General features: G+C 58.8%; 1 protein-coding gene across 1 annotated transcript in view; it reads left to right on the top strand.

The window, feature by feature from the left end:
• The window catches only part of SLC6A3 (solute carrier family 6 member 3), a 37,708-nt gene that overhangs the window by 21,158 nt on the left and 3,450 nt on the right, over window positions 1–13,100 (top strand). Inside the window, exons 9-14 of the mRNA XM_055421744.2 lie at window positions 1,579–1,691; window positions 2,738–2,866; window positions 3,828–3,927; window positions 6,405–6,505; window positions 7,510–7,677; window positions 9,040–9,111. Of these exons, the coding sequence (XP_055277719.1) occupies window positions 1,579–1,691; window positions 2,738–2,866; window positions 3,828–3,927; window positions 6,405–6,505; window positions 7,510–7,677; window positions 9,040–9,111 (683 nt within the window). The remainder of the gene's footprint in view (window positions 1–1,578; window positions 1,692–2,737; window positions 2,867–3,827; window positions 3,928–6,404; window positions 6,506–7,509; window positions 7,678–9,039; window positions 9,112–13,100) is intronic.

Genomic DNA, 13,100 nt, shown 5'->3' with positions numbered 1-13,100 from the left:
CTGGGTCTTCTTACTCTTGAGCAGGAGGGTGACGTTAGCAGAGCAACCGAGGAGAACAGAGGGCTGACCCCACCGGTGCCCTGAGCTGTCAGCAGGTCAGTCCATCAGTCCATCCATCGAGTGCTAGGAGCCCCACTTGGAAAGCCGGGAACAGAGTTTGGATTCCGGGGACAAGCCCCTCCGAGTCTGGCAGGAAAGCTGGGGACCCAGATGAATCTCTACATGCTTCCAGATCCACTCTTTCCTCCAGGAAAAAAAAATCCAATAAAGGCAGGAAAGGGAACTTAATGCAAATAAGGCCAGAGCAGTGGAATTTACTTACCTTGCATTTATGCATTTTCACTGGATTTTGCCCTTTATTATGATAAATAGCAATAGTTTGCAAGAATCCCCATTAACCCCTGAAAAGCAGCTGACCGTCTTCATTGCATTTCCCAGAAAAGCAAAGTAAATATCATTTATGGCTCTAATTCTCAAGAAAACAGGGGAAATATTAACCCAGGAGCCAAAATGAAAAGTGAGGATATTGGCTTTAGTTCAGCCTAGCTGATGGGCATCTTCCAGGCTCCTGGCGCTTAGACTTTAGGGTTTTTCAAACCATCCACTCCTCCCGCCTGCATCAGAAACTGCACTCCTTCCTGGGGTGTTGGGATCCCAGAGCTCAGGTCAACACCAGGGCCCCTGACAGATCTTGTAGGTGGAGCCTGTCTCCGGCCTTTGATTCTCGAGAAGCATCAATAAGTGCCCCGTTCCTATCGGCGGTGCCTGACCCAGGCCGCGCTAAGAACGGGGAACCAGGAAAGTGGTAAGTTGTACGTCCATGAGCAAGCTCTCAGAGGCCATGCCAGCAAGCTGCCTGGCACTTCTTGTAAAACTAACCCTGAAAGTGATCAACTAGCAGCTTCCTGTGGGGATATTCTTTACTTTGGGGTCATTTGCAGTCAAAGTGCCTGAGTCCTGACCACTCCCACCCCTGCCCACCTCCACCCAGATCCCACCTGCTGGGGGTGAGGGAGCTGGCATGGCCCCCTGTGTCCCCACTCCCAGGAGTGTGTCTGGGAGCCAGTCAGAGGGGACAGAAACACGCCGCGTTGCAGGGGGCACGTGGAGAAGGCGCGCTAAGTTGTGGCGTCTCTGTAACAGCACGTGGTTTTTAAAGATCGCACTTAAGAGTCGTGTACTGGCACAGAAAAGCATCTGCCGTGTAGGTGGCCTGACCGCAGCAGCGAGCGTGGGTGTGTGAGTGTGTGAGTGTGAGCTACAGGCACAGGAAACCAACCGGGAGGCCCCCGGGGTCTGGGGGGAGGAAGCCCGTCCCGCCCGCTCCCTGCTGGCGTGTCCCCTGCTCTCCTGGGCCCCCTCCTCTGGGGCACGGGGTGTGGAAACGGTCACAGGCTGGTGGGGACGGAGCAGAGCCCTCGCTCTAAGACCTTGTTTCCCTTCTCCCGAGTCCTGGGTCCCGAACTCAAGGAGGGAGGGCTTTGCAAGGAGAGCAGTTTTTGCACCACCTTAGAGCCGGGTTGTGGGGGGCGGTACCCGGAAGGTCAACCCCAGGGTAACCGGAGGGTCTGCTCTCAGGGCCGGGGCTGATCTTCATCATCTACCCCGAGGCGCTGGCCACCCTCCCGCTGCCGTCCGTCTGGGCAGTGGTCTTCTTCATCATGCTGCTGACCCTGGGCATCGACAGCGCCGTGAGTGATCTCCGCGTACCCTGGGGCCCCGCTGCGGACAGCCAGCTCACCCACCGCCCTCGGGGCCGGCCAGCCTGGAGACCCCCGGGGCCCCCCACATACCTGTGCCTGAGCAGAGCCCCCGAGTGGGAGGGCGGCGGGGCCCCACAGTTCCTGGGGAGGGCTCTTCAGACCAGCTCTGCCCTGCTGCCCCTGGGGGCGCAGCGAGTCCCCGGCGGGCGAGGGGGAGTAAGGTGCTGCCGAAAATGGGGGCCACACAGCACCCAGCGGGGCCGGGCCTGACTCCAGCTTTCCCTGCCCTGTGGCCGCCGGCGGGAGCGGGTGCCCTTTCAGGCTGGGGGGCAAAGGCTCGCACCTGGCCCACTGGACATCCATCCTGTGGTGGCCCTGTGGGCCCCTGGGAGGCAGACTTCTTCACGCTCCTCCTCCACGCGCCCGAGATCTCAGGTCCCGTGTCTGCCTCCACCCCGAGCCTCTTGGAAGGACGAAGGAGCCTCCAGTCCCTCCCCTGTGAAAGCTGGCCACTCCACCTGCTTCTCCCAGTCAGCCTTCCCACCCGCCCCCTGGGTGGACCCCACCCATGGTGGATGAGTCCCGCCAGCAGCACTTCCCGGAGGAGGTGGTCCCGACCGAGCAGGGCAGAGGGTCCTTGGAGGCCAGGCTTCCTGGAGACAGCCCCTCTGGACAGTGCTGAGAGTCAGGAAGGCCACGTCAGTGGGGGCATGGCCAGTGGCCAGGCCAGGCCTATTGGGAACAGAACTCAGCTGTGGCGTGGGGCAGACACTTGCTTAGAGAAACTGGGCGGAGCTGAGCCTTTGTGGCGAAGCAGGGGACGGCTTCAGTCTGGCCCCGCAGCTCCCCACCAGAGGACGGGATGCCCACCCATCTCCAGCGGCCGTGTCGGGGGAGCAGCCCTTGCCGGGGGTGCCCTCTGCCCTCGGGACCCCATGCAGCTCCCGACTGAGCATGTGGGTGGAGACACCGCATGTGGGCCCCGGGGGGGCAGAGGCCCACCCCACCGCACCCCCGCTCTGCCCCGGCTGCAGATGGGCGGCATGGAGTCCGTGATCACGGGGCTCGCAGACGAGTTCCAGCTGCTGCATCGGCATCGGGAGCTCTTCACACTGCTCATCGTCCTGGCCACCTTCCTCCTGTCCCTCTTCTGTGTCACCAACGTGAGTGCCCGCGCTGCCCCGGGTGCTATCTTCTCGTTAACACCCGCTGCAGTCAGGGCAGATGGAGCAGGGGTGCCCCCCCACCCCCACAAACAACCCATGACTTGTGATGATACACAGCTGTTCGTGTCACGCACACGGTGGCTGTGGATCAGGCAGGGCGGCGCCCACGGTCACTCAGAGTCCCCGTGGTCGCACGCAGTCCCCAGGCACATGAGGGCTTGGTCTCCAGAGTTTCAGCACCTGGATAGTTCCCTGCGAAGCGCCCTTGGGCTTATGGGGCAAGAGGGTTGGGGGGCTTCCCTGGTGACTCAGCTGGTAAAGAATCCACCTGCAATGCAGGAGACCCCAATTCGATTCCTGAGTCGGGAAGACCCCCTGGAGAAGGGCAAGGCTGCCCACTCCAGTATTCTTGGGCTTCCCTGGGGGCTCAGACAGTAAAAACATACACCTACAATGTGGGAGACCTGGGTTTGATCCCTGGTTGGGAAGATCCCCTGGAGAAGGGAACAGCTACCCACTCCAGCATTCTGGCTTGGAGAATCCATGGACTGTAGAGTCCCTGGGGTCGCAGAGTCAGACAGGACTGAGCAGCTTTCACTTTCACTCACTTCTGGGGGAGATCTGTCCGGGGTGGGGGTGGGGGTACAGGGCTCAGGGCCCCATCCTCACAGAGGTTCTACCATGGTTGACTTTTGCTGGCTTTCACCCCTAACTGTACCAGCAGCCCTGGAAAGGGGGCGAGAGATTGGTTTTTTTGTAATAGCTGGGTTCCCAAGTGGCTGCTCGTGGACTGAACTTTAGTTTCTTTCCTGAGTGACACTCCACAAAGAGTAAAATAGAAGGTGTTTATAAGCTGGCGCCTCAGGCCAGGTTGATGTTTTTGGAAGAGCACTTCTGTGGGCAGGCGTGAGTGCCGGGCACCCCGAGCTCAGCGGGTGCTCCCCTCCTTCCCCACCAGGGTGGCATCTACGTCTTCACGCTGCTGGACCACTTCGCAGCCGGCACGTCCATACTCTTCGGGGTGCTCATGGAGGTCATCGGGGTGGCCTGGTTCTACGGTGAGAACGAGTCCTCCTTGGGACGGCGCGCCCCCATCGGCAGGCCCGAGCTGCTGTGCTGGTGTTGTGACCGGTCAGGCCAGCATCCTCGGGGTTGGTCGCTGTGGCACCCAGTGGCCCTGCGCTGTGGGCACTGTGGCAGCACAGAGCGGGGCTTGGCCGCCGCTGCTCGATTGGATCCGTGAAGGCAGTTAGCCTGGACAGCACCCTGAAGTCGCCCCTGTGGTCAGGGCACTCGGTGTGGCCGCATGATCCTTGGCTGGGCCTGGAGGAGGAGGGTGTGTTCGCCTCTGGGTGCTGCCTGCTGGGGGAGGCGGTCTCTGCATCCCGCTGAGCAGAGCCCAGCACCAGGGAGGCAGGGAGCTGGCCGAGGGGGCGTGTCACTGGGGGCCGTCACTAGGGCCCTCAGCTGATGGGAGGGAAGAGACAGGATCGATCAGTGAGTGCACCACCGCTCAGTCTCAGGCCAGAGCTACCGACTGCCCAGCACTCGGGCGCTGACCAGGGGTCCCTCAGGGTGGGGCCGCTGGCAGGCAGGTGGTCCCCACAAGAGGCTGGGCCCAGCCTGCAGCCATGTGCTCCTCCTGCGTGTCCACCGTGTTGCCCGGGATGTCCTGATGCAGGTCTGACAGCCACAGAAAGCCGCCCTGCAGAAGCTGTCCTTCCCACTGCCGTACCCGCCATGCTAGCTCTCCATTTCTCTCCCGGGGCTTGGGTCCTGGCGCCGCTCGGCTCACCTGACCAAGCATCCTTGACGACGTTCTCCGTGAAGGCACGAGATAACAGGCACCCTTTTTGCACGTGTGTGTGCTCCAGCCAAAGCCAGAGGTCTGTGCTGTTCAAGAACCGCAATCTCGAGACAGCCCTGGTGCCACGTAAGGGGTCACGGCCTCTGCTTCAGCCCTGAAGTAATTTCCCGAAAAGCACTCCAGCTTTGAGAGGCTTAACCAACAAATAGCTCGTATTCCAAGAACATTTTTTCAGTTACATTTCCTTTTCTACAGAAAAGGGAAATATCAGCCTCTCTGTACTTTCATTGGCACCTGGAATCAATACCTAGTCTACAGTTTTAGATTGTAATGTCCCCAAATCAACCCTGAATATTCATTGGAAGGACTGATGCTGAAGCTGAAGCTCTAATATTTTGGCCATCTGAAGCAAGGAGCTGACTCACTGGAAAAGACCCTGATGCTGGGAAAGACTGAGGGCAGGCAGAGAAGGGGATGACAGAGGATGAGATGGTTGGATGGCATCACTGACTCAATGGACCTAAGTTTGAGCAAACTCTGGGAGTTGGTGATGGATAGGGAGGCCTGGCGTGCTGCAGTCCATGGGGCCGCAAAGAGTCGGACACGACTGAGCGACTGGACAACAACATCCCAAAATAAAACCTCAGAGAAAGAGAGAAAGTGCCAGCAGCCATGAACATCGCAGAGCTGGTGGAGGCCCAGGGGAGCTGGCCTTGTGGCAACCACACGCTCCCCAAAGCCTCTGAAGGCAGAGACCAGGCTTCCTGCAGACAGCAGTTCACACCAGAGCACGCCGGCCTCTCAGTGCGCTGAGGGCCCTGTGGTCTCCGGATGGGCCAGCGTGGGAAGGGATACCTGCCCCAGAGCTGCCCGAAAGGCCGAGGGGACACCCCATCTCTGCGGGCCTTTAGGTTCAGCCTCCACCCCGCTTCCTCAGTCCCCCTGCGATCCGAGGCCTGGTGACGGGGCTGAGTGTGAAGAGGGAATCCTACGTGGAGTTGTCTCTCTGATGTCCCCGTATGTGAAGTGAGACTCAGCCGGCCAGCTGTCAACTGGCCTCGAGGCAGGAAAAATCAGCGTGAGACCTAGAGAAACCCGCTCATCCAGCTTCTAGCAGGAACTTTCCCTACAATATAACGACTGTATGCATGTCTCGGGGCATAGTTTAGCCCTAAACAGTGGGACACTCGGACACCTACTCCTGCGTGGGTGAGCGTGCAGGACGCTGTGCTCGGGGACACGAGCCAGGCACAGACAGACAGATCCCACGGGAGTCCCTCAGGTCCCTGGACGGTCAGGGTCATAAAGGCTGGAAGCAGGATGGGGAGGGGCCGGGGCCTCAGTTGGGGAAGGCAAGGAAGGCTTGGGGAGGGTGGCAGGCATGGCTGCACTGCAGTGCAACTGTGCTCCAAGCCCCAAGCTGTGTGCGGTTAAAATGGAAAGCTTCACGTGATCTATGTTTTACCATGATTTTTGTAAAGGAAAATAACGTTCATTACAGAGGGAGGCAGGGGTGGCTGTGGGCCTGGGGAGGAGGGTGGGAGCCCCACATGCCCTCCCTTGCGGTCGTCAGTAAAGCCAGGGTCACCCTGGGGACGTGCACCAGCCCCGGTCGGTATGACCCTGCCCCCGGTGGCCTGGGTGGCACCGTGCACCCCGGGCTTCAGGGGGCCGGGGGCCGCGTCTCCAGGCGGGCCGCGCTGACGCCCTGCCTGGCCCCTGCTGCAGGTGTGTGGCAGTTCAGCGACGACATCAAGCAGATGACCGGGCGGCGGCCCAGCCTCTACTGGCGGCTGTGCTGGAAGTTCGTCAGCCCCTGCTTCCTCCTGGTGAAGCCCCCGCCCCCACACCGCCCCCTCTCCTGCACCGCCCTCCCCCCGGCCCCGCCCCAGCCCAGGGCCAGAGTGGGGCGCGCGTGCCTGAGGCTGGGGGCGGGACTCTCCACCCTTACGGACCGGGTGCCCCAGGGGCGAGAGTCTGCAGGTCACGGGGCTCAGCTGGGAGGGCAGGCTGGCCCCCCAAATCCTCGGTTCTCCTGGAGGCATAGCCCCCACCCTGGGCCCACTGAGACAGCCACGTGGGCGGCAGGGTGGTCCTCACCCGACTGAGGTCATCAGCCGCCCTCTGCCTGGAGGCCACGGAGGGACGTCAGCCTTGGGGTCCGTGGGTGCTCGGCCATGAGGCAGGAGGGGAGTGGACGGGGTTCACCCACAGCACAGGCCTGGGGCTCCCCGGCACATCCAGTGGCTGTTTGCGGTCTGGGCCGGGCTGGGCAAGCTCAGGCCGGTGGGCAAGTCCACCTGCAGGCTGTTGTGCTGGAACCCGGCCACGCGTCCACTGCACAGCTGCAGGGCCAGGTGGCCGTGGCCGAGTCCTGGTGGCTCAGGACCCCTGAGTGTCCCCCCTACCCGACGGCCCCAGCTGGCTGTTTGGGGCCATCCAGCTCTGCGCACAGAGGCTGGGCAGATCTGCCCCAAGAGACCTCAGCGCCCGCCCCCACCGGCCAGCCCAGCCCCCCGGGTGTGAGTGGACACGGGCAGCCCCGACCCCTAAGGGCCAGCAGGACAGGAAGTGGAGCAGGGGTGAGGCTCCTGGTCCAAGCCTGCTCAGGGGCTTCTGGTCACCCTTCCTGCCTCCAGACAGCGAGGTGTCCTGCTTCTCCCCACGTGGTAACCCAGGGGCTTACGGAGGACAGCGAGAGAGCCCCTCCCATCAGCCCTGAGACTCGGGGGGAAGTGCCCCCACTGCCAGGGCCTGCAGCCTCAGGCCGTCGTGTGGGGGACCTCCCCCGGAGTCTTGCTCGGGAGCCCCTGACCCTGCCGCTCGGTTTCAGTTTGTGGTCGTGGTCAGCTTCGCAACCTTCAGGCCGCCGCACTACGGAGCCTACGTCTTCCCCGCGTGGGCCAACGCCCTGGGCTGGGCCATCGCTGCGTCCTCCATGTGTGCGGTCCCCATCTACGCCGCCTACAAGTTCTGCAGCCTGCCTGGCTCCTCGCGGGAGGTGCGTAGCTGCATGGGGCCCCTCTCCTGCCCTCTGGCCTGCTGCGAGGCCGCCGCGAGGTCACGTGGGAGTCCCAGGCCTGCTCCCACCAGCTCGTCTGGGACCAGCGGGAGAGTCTGGAGTGGGCGGTGACCGTGCCGGGGTGAGGGCCGGGGGGGCGGGGGGCGGGCGCAGGCGCTGTGACTATGTGTGTGTCTACATGTGTGTCTCTGGGCGTGTTGTGTGTGTGTCAGTGTGTCTTCACATGGGCACGCACATGTGTGTCCTCGCCTGCAGGTGTCTCTGGGTGTGAGCACGCCCGCTCTGCATCGTGTAGACAGCCGTGGTCTCAGGGTGGGGGCGGACTCAGGGGACCAAGCCCACCCGGGGCTGAGCCGGGGCAGCGGGGCTGCCAGGCAGGATCCCGTGAGGGTGGAGCTGGCTCCGGGCCTCTGGGTCAGGCTCACTGCTGTGTCCCCTGTGAAGCAGGGGGCGGGGGGTGACCTATGATCTGAGCACAGGGGTCCCCCGCCTCCCATCACGGTGCTGGGATTCCTGGAAGAAGAGATGGAGGTCTTGGCCCTCCTGAGAGGAGACCCCACATGCGAGGGGCCCTCAGACTCTGCTCGGTGCCCCATCCAGTCTCTCTGGGGAACATGGGGAGCAAAGCGTTCCCCAAGAGCCAAGCGTTCCCCGAGGGCCACATGGCATCTCTGGCTTGGACGCAAAGTTGGGGACCCCTCGCGGGCTGGCCTCCAGCCCGTCCCTCGGTGTCAGGCAGGCCCAGCCCAGGCCCCTGCGGCCCCGGCAGAGCTGGACAGTGTCAGTCAGTGGAGGCCCGCCTCACACCTCCCTCGCTGGCTGCCGAGGGGCAGCCCTGCACACAGCAGGTGACCGCTGGCCCTGGGAGAGACCCCTCTGTGTAGGCTGGGGTGGGGGGCCTGCAGGCCAGTGGGCTGGACCTCCCACGGGCCAGACTCTGCTCCCTAGAATCTCAGCACCGGGACAGGAGGTCAGTGACACCAGGGGTGGGCGATGCCTGGCCCCAGACAGTCCGAGGGCCAGCTGCTGAGAGGCCCGGGAGGAGCTGTCCGGGGGGCAGGTGGCGGGAGGGAACCAGCCTCCTCTCTAGCTGTGAGAGACGGCAGTGCCTCCTGAACCCCCACCCCATGGGAGCCACAGGCGCTGCTGGAGCGTGCAGGCTCCCCTGTCTACAGGGCCCACCACCGAGACTCCACACCCAATCCCGGTTCCCTCCAGTCAGCCTGGACTTTGCTCCAGGGTCTAAGGAGACCTGGCCGTCAGCCCCCGCTCCGCGTGGCGGTGACCCCAGGCCCGCCTACCGCGCTGGGCCGACGCCCACGGTGGCCCCTTCTCTTCTAGAAACTGGCCTACGCCATCACGCCCGAGATGGAGCGCGAGCGGGTGGGGAGCGGAGAGGTGCGCCAGTTCACGGTGAGTGCCGCGGGGCTCCTCCCGCACCAGGGTGCTAGCCACGGCCACAGGCGCTGCCCGGCCGCGTCCCTCCAGCAAGCGGACACCGACTCAGACGCCCTGCAAGGGGCACGGCTGGGCGGGGCTCACGGACAGAGAACTTCGCTTACGAGACTGGAGGGCCGCTGACTTGGCGCAGGACACACTATTGGAGCTTTGCCTTCTGTCTGCTTCCTTCCAGCGCTAATGTCTTTATTTCTTCTGCTTTCATTGGTCAACTCTGTCACACCTTAACTAACTTCTTAATTTAGACCCTGGGTAGTTAATTTTCAACCTTTCTTCTTTTCTCACATAATCATTCAAGGCTGAAAATTTCCCACAAAATACCCTGGTGGCTTCATTCCATAGCTTTTAACATAGCGTTTTGTTTATTGTTTCGTTCTAAATGTGTTTTAATTTTCATTGTGCCTTCTTCCACCCATGAGTTGCTTGTAACTCTGTCTGAAATCCCTAAATACATGGGGAAGTTATATTTTTTATTATTCGTTTCTAAATTAATGGTATTGTGTTCAGACACCTGTTTACCCATTCTCTGAAGTCTGTTGATGCTCCTTTGTGGCCAAGTACCTACCCAGGTTTTACAAATGTCGCTTGTATCTTTAGATGAGCTGTCTTCTCCAGTTGTTGATATACAGCTCTCCTTCTGTCCGTTAGACCAGGTTGGTAACTATTTTGTTCAATTCTTCTGTCTCTACCCATCTCAGCTCCGTTCAGCCATCAGTGAGCAGGAGACATTTACGGAACATCCTGCCGTGAAAGCATATTTGTCCATTTTCCCCTGTAGTTCTACTGGGTTCCGCCTTATCTGACCTGAGCCAGTTTTCTGGGACTGGTACAGGCTCAGGCACTTCCTCGTAACCCAGCCTGTCCTCTTCCCCTTGAGATGCTTTTGCTCTTTTTCGTCCTTTTCGTCTAGAGGACTATAGCTGCACAGGGTTTCTTTTGAGTTTACCTGAAACATCATTTGAAATCTTTTAACTTCCAGCTTTGCAGTCATCCTAAAATTTTGGTGTCTTTTGCAAACCTCAAATACACTGAAATGTTTTAGTCTGGCAGTTGGGCAGATTAATCTGTTTTACGTTTGTTGGGATTACTGATATAGCTGGGCTGGATTCTGCTATCTTTTTAAACTCTGTTCCATTTTTTGATGTTTATTTTTCCCCCTCTGTTGTCTTTTATAATTGATTTGGAGGATTTGTTTTCTTATTCTACACTATTTGTTTGGAACTCGTGTGCTTTGTTGATTTTATACTTGTTTTTAATGTTGTACTACATGTATTTCTTTTAAGATTTTTTGATGCAGACCATATTTTGAGTTTTTTAACTATCTCTGTGGCCGCGTGTGGCCTTCAGCTGCTGACATAGCTCTGTCATGGGGGCTCTTCCATCGCAGGGCGTGGGCTCTCTGGCTGTGGCGGGTGGGCTCCAGAGTGCACAGGCTCAGTACTTGTGGCCCCCAGGTCAGTTGCTCCACAGCCTGTGGAATCTTAGTTCCCTAACCAGGGATCGAACCCACATCCCTTGCGTTATAAGGCAGATCCTTAACCACTGGGCCTCCAGGGAAGTCCCTGTACCAAACATATACGGACTTCAAGTATAAAGTTAACTTCAAGTATAAAGTTAAGCATTATATGAACCCCATCCTGAATATCACAAGGACTTAATTTTTCCTGTTATTGATTCAGTTCAGTTAATTAATAATTTTGTTGTTTAGTTGCTAAATCGTGTCCGACCCTTTGTGACACCATGGACTGCAGCATGCCAGGCTTCTCTGTCCTTCACCATCTTCTGGAGCTTTCTCAAACTCATATCCGTTGAGTCAGTGAGGCCATCCAACCATCTCATCCTCTGTCGTCCCCTTCTCTTCCTGCCTTCAATCTTTCCCAGCATCAGGGTCTTTTCCAGTGAGTCAGCTCTTAAATAATAATGAGCTATTATTAGCCAATGTCATTTATGTATTTTTTAACCCACAAATTAGGCACTGTTATTACTGTTGCTGTCGCTATTTTCTCCAGAAACACCCCTGGACGAGTGTGTGCGTCCAGGGTTTATTTGTTCACTGTACTTTTTGGCTTCTACATCTTTCCTTGAAAGGTCACTTTCTTGCCTCTCAAACAGTACCCTTCAGACAGTCCTCTGAGGGAGTGTTTTTTTAATCTGTTTATTTTTAACTGAAGCATAATTGGTTTACAGTATTGTGTTGGTTTCTGCCCACGCCATGTATCTGTGCGTGTCTTTACTTTGCCCTCATTTATGACAGAGTTTCTGCAGGCACGTGGTTCTCGATTGAGTTACTGTCTCTTGGCCTTTTGACGACAGGGCTTCTCCACCTGCCGCCCCACAGTCCTGCTGGGACGGGAGGTCCAGAGGGGCAGGGCCTTCTGTGGGCAGGGCCTTCGTGTCCTGAGGGGCGGGGTCTCCTGTGGGCGGGGTCTCCGTGTCCTGTGGGCGGGGTCTCCTGTGGGCGGGGTCTCCTATGGGCGGGGTCTCCTGTGGGAGGGGTCTCTGTGTCCTGTGGGGCGGGGTCTCCTGTGAGCAGGGTCTCCTATGGGCGGGGTCTCCGTGTCCTGTGGGGCGGGGTCTCCTGTGGGCAGGGTCTCCTGTGGGCAGGGCCTTCGTGTCCTGAGGGGCGGGGTCTCCTGTGGGCGGGGTCTCTGTCCTGTGGGGCGGGGTCTCCTGTGGGCGGGGTCTCCTGTGGGCGGGGTCTCCATGTCCTGTGGGGCGGGGTCTCTTGTGTTCCCGGACCCGTCCAGCTTCCTTTCCCATTGGGGTTGGCCGCAGTCTCCCTGTGATGTGTCCGAGCACAGATTGCTGTTATTTGTGTTATTATAAAACTGTTACAAGTAGTTTTACTTACTTATCCCTCCCAGAATATCTTGTGTGTCCGGGATCTGTAAATTCTTATTGTTGGTGAGCTCTGGGAGTTTTGCAGCTGAGTGTTAAACCTCGCCCCTCGCCTCTGTGTGGCCGTTCTGGGCTCTGCGTGTGATCATCTCCCCGGCCCCTCCGGGTCTCACCCTCTGTCAGGGGTCTTCTTAGGCTGTGTCTGGGTGCTCCATTGTGCACTGGCCTACGCAGGGCTGTTCCTCATTTATTTAATCACATGACAAAATACACCCTTGTGAACGACCGAACAAGCTCCACCTTGACAGCAATTCACATCCGCCTCCCCCGTCCGCTTTCCTCCTGTCCCCAGAGTCAACACCGTCTCGATCCAGCTGGTTGTCTCCTGGGCCTTTTCTGCTGCACGGTTTTGTGGCATCTATGCTGCTGCTGCTGCTGCTAAGTCGCTTCAGTCGTGTCCGACTCTGTGCAACCCCATAGACGAAAGCCCACCAGGCTCCCCCGTCCCTGGGATTCTCCAGGCAAGAACACTGGAGTGGGTTGCCATTTCCTTCTCCAATGCATGAAAGTGAAAAATGAAAGTGAAGACGCTCAGTTGTGTCCGACTCTTAGCGATCCCATGGACTGCAGCCTACCAGGCTCCTCTGTCCCTGGGATTTTCCAGCTGAGAGTACTGGAGTGGGTTGCCATTGCCTTCTCTGGTGGCATCTATGCTGCTGCTGCTGCTAAGTTGCTTCAGTCATGTCCGACTCTGTGCGACCCCATAGACGACAGCCGACCAGGCTCCGCCGTCCCTGGGATTCTCCAGGCAAGAACACTGGAGTGGGTTGCCATTTCCTTCTCCAATGTGTGAAAGTGAAAAGTGAAAGTGAAGTCGCTCAGTCAAGTCTGACTCGTAGCGACCCCATGGACTGCAGCCTACCAGGCTCTTCTGTCCATGGGATTTTCTAGGCAAGAGTGCTGGAGTGGCTTGCCATTGCCTTCTCCGGGTGGCATCTATAGGTGCCGCTAAATTCCTGAGAAGTGGACTGTTTGGTTTCCGTCGTTTTTAACTTTATTGTAAGGGCTTCCTGCTGAGTCCTTGAGCTCGCCTCTCCACTGTGCGT

This window comes from Moschus berezovskii, chromosome 18 (assembly GCF_049115385.1).
Source record: "Moschus berezovskii isolate FMDL1 chromosome 18, NW_MosBer_1.0, whole genome shotgun sequence".
In the NCBI taxonomy this organism is placed as follows: domain Eukaryota; kingdom Metazoa; phylum Chordata; class Mammalia; order Artiodactyla; family Moschidae; genus Moschus; species Moschus berezovskii.
Note: the sequence above shows the minus strand (reverse complement) of the source record. Positions and strands in the feature narration are given on the sequence as shown.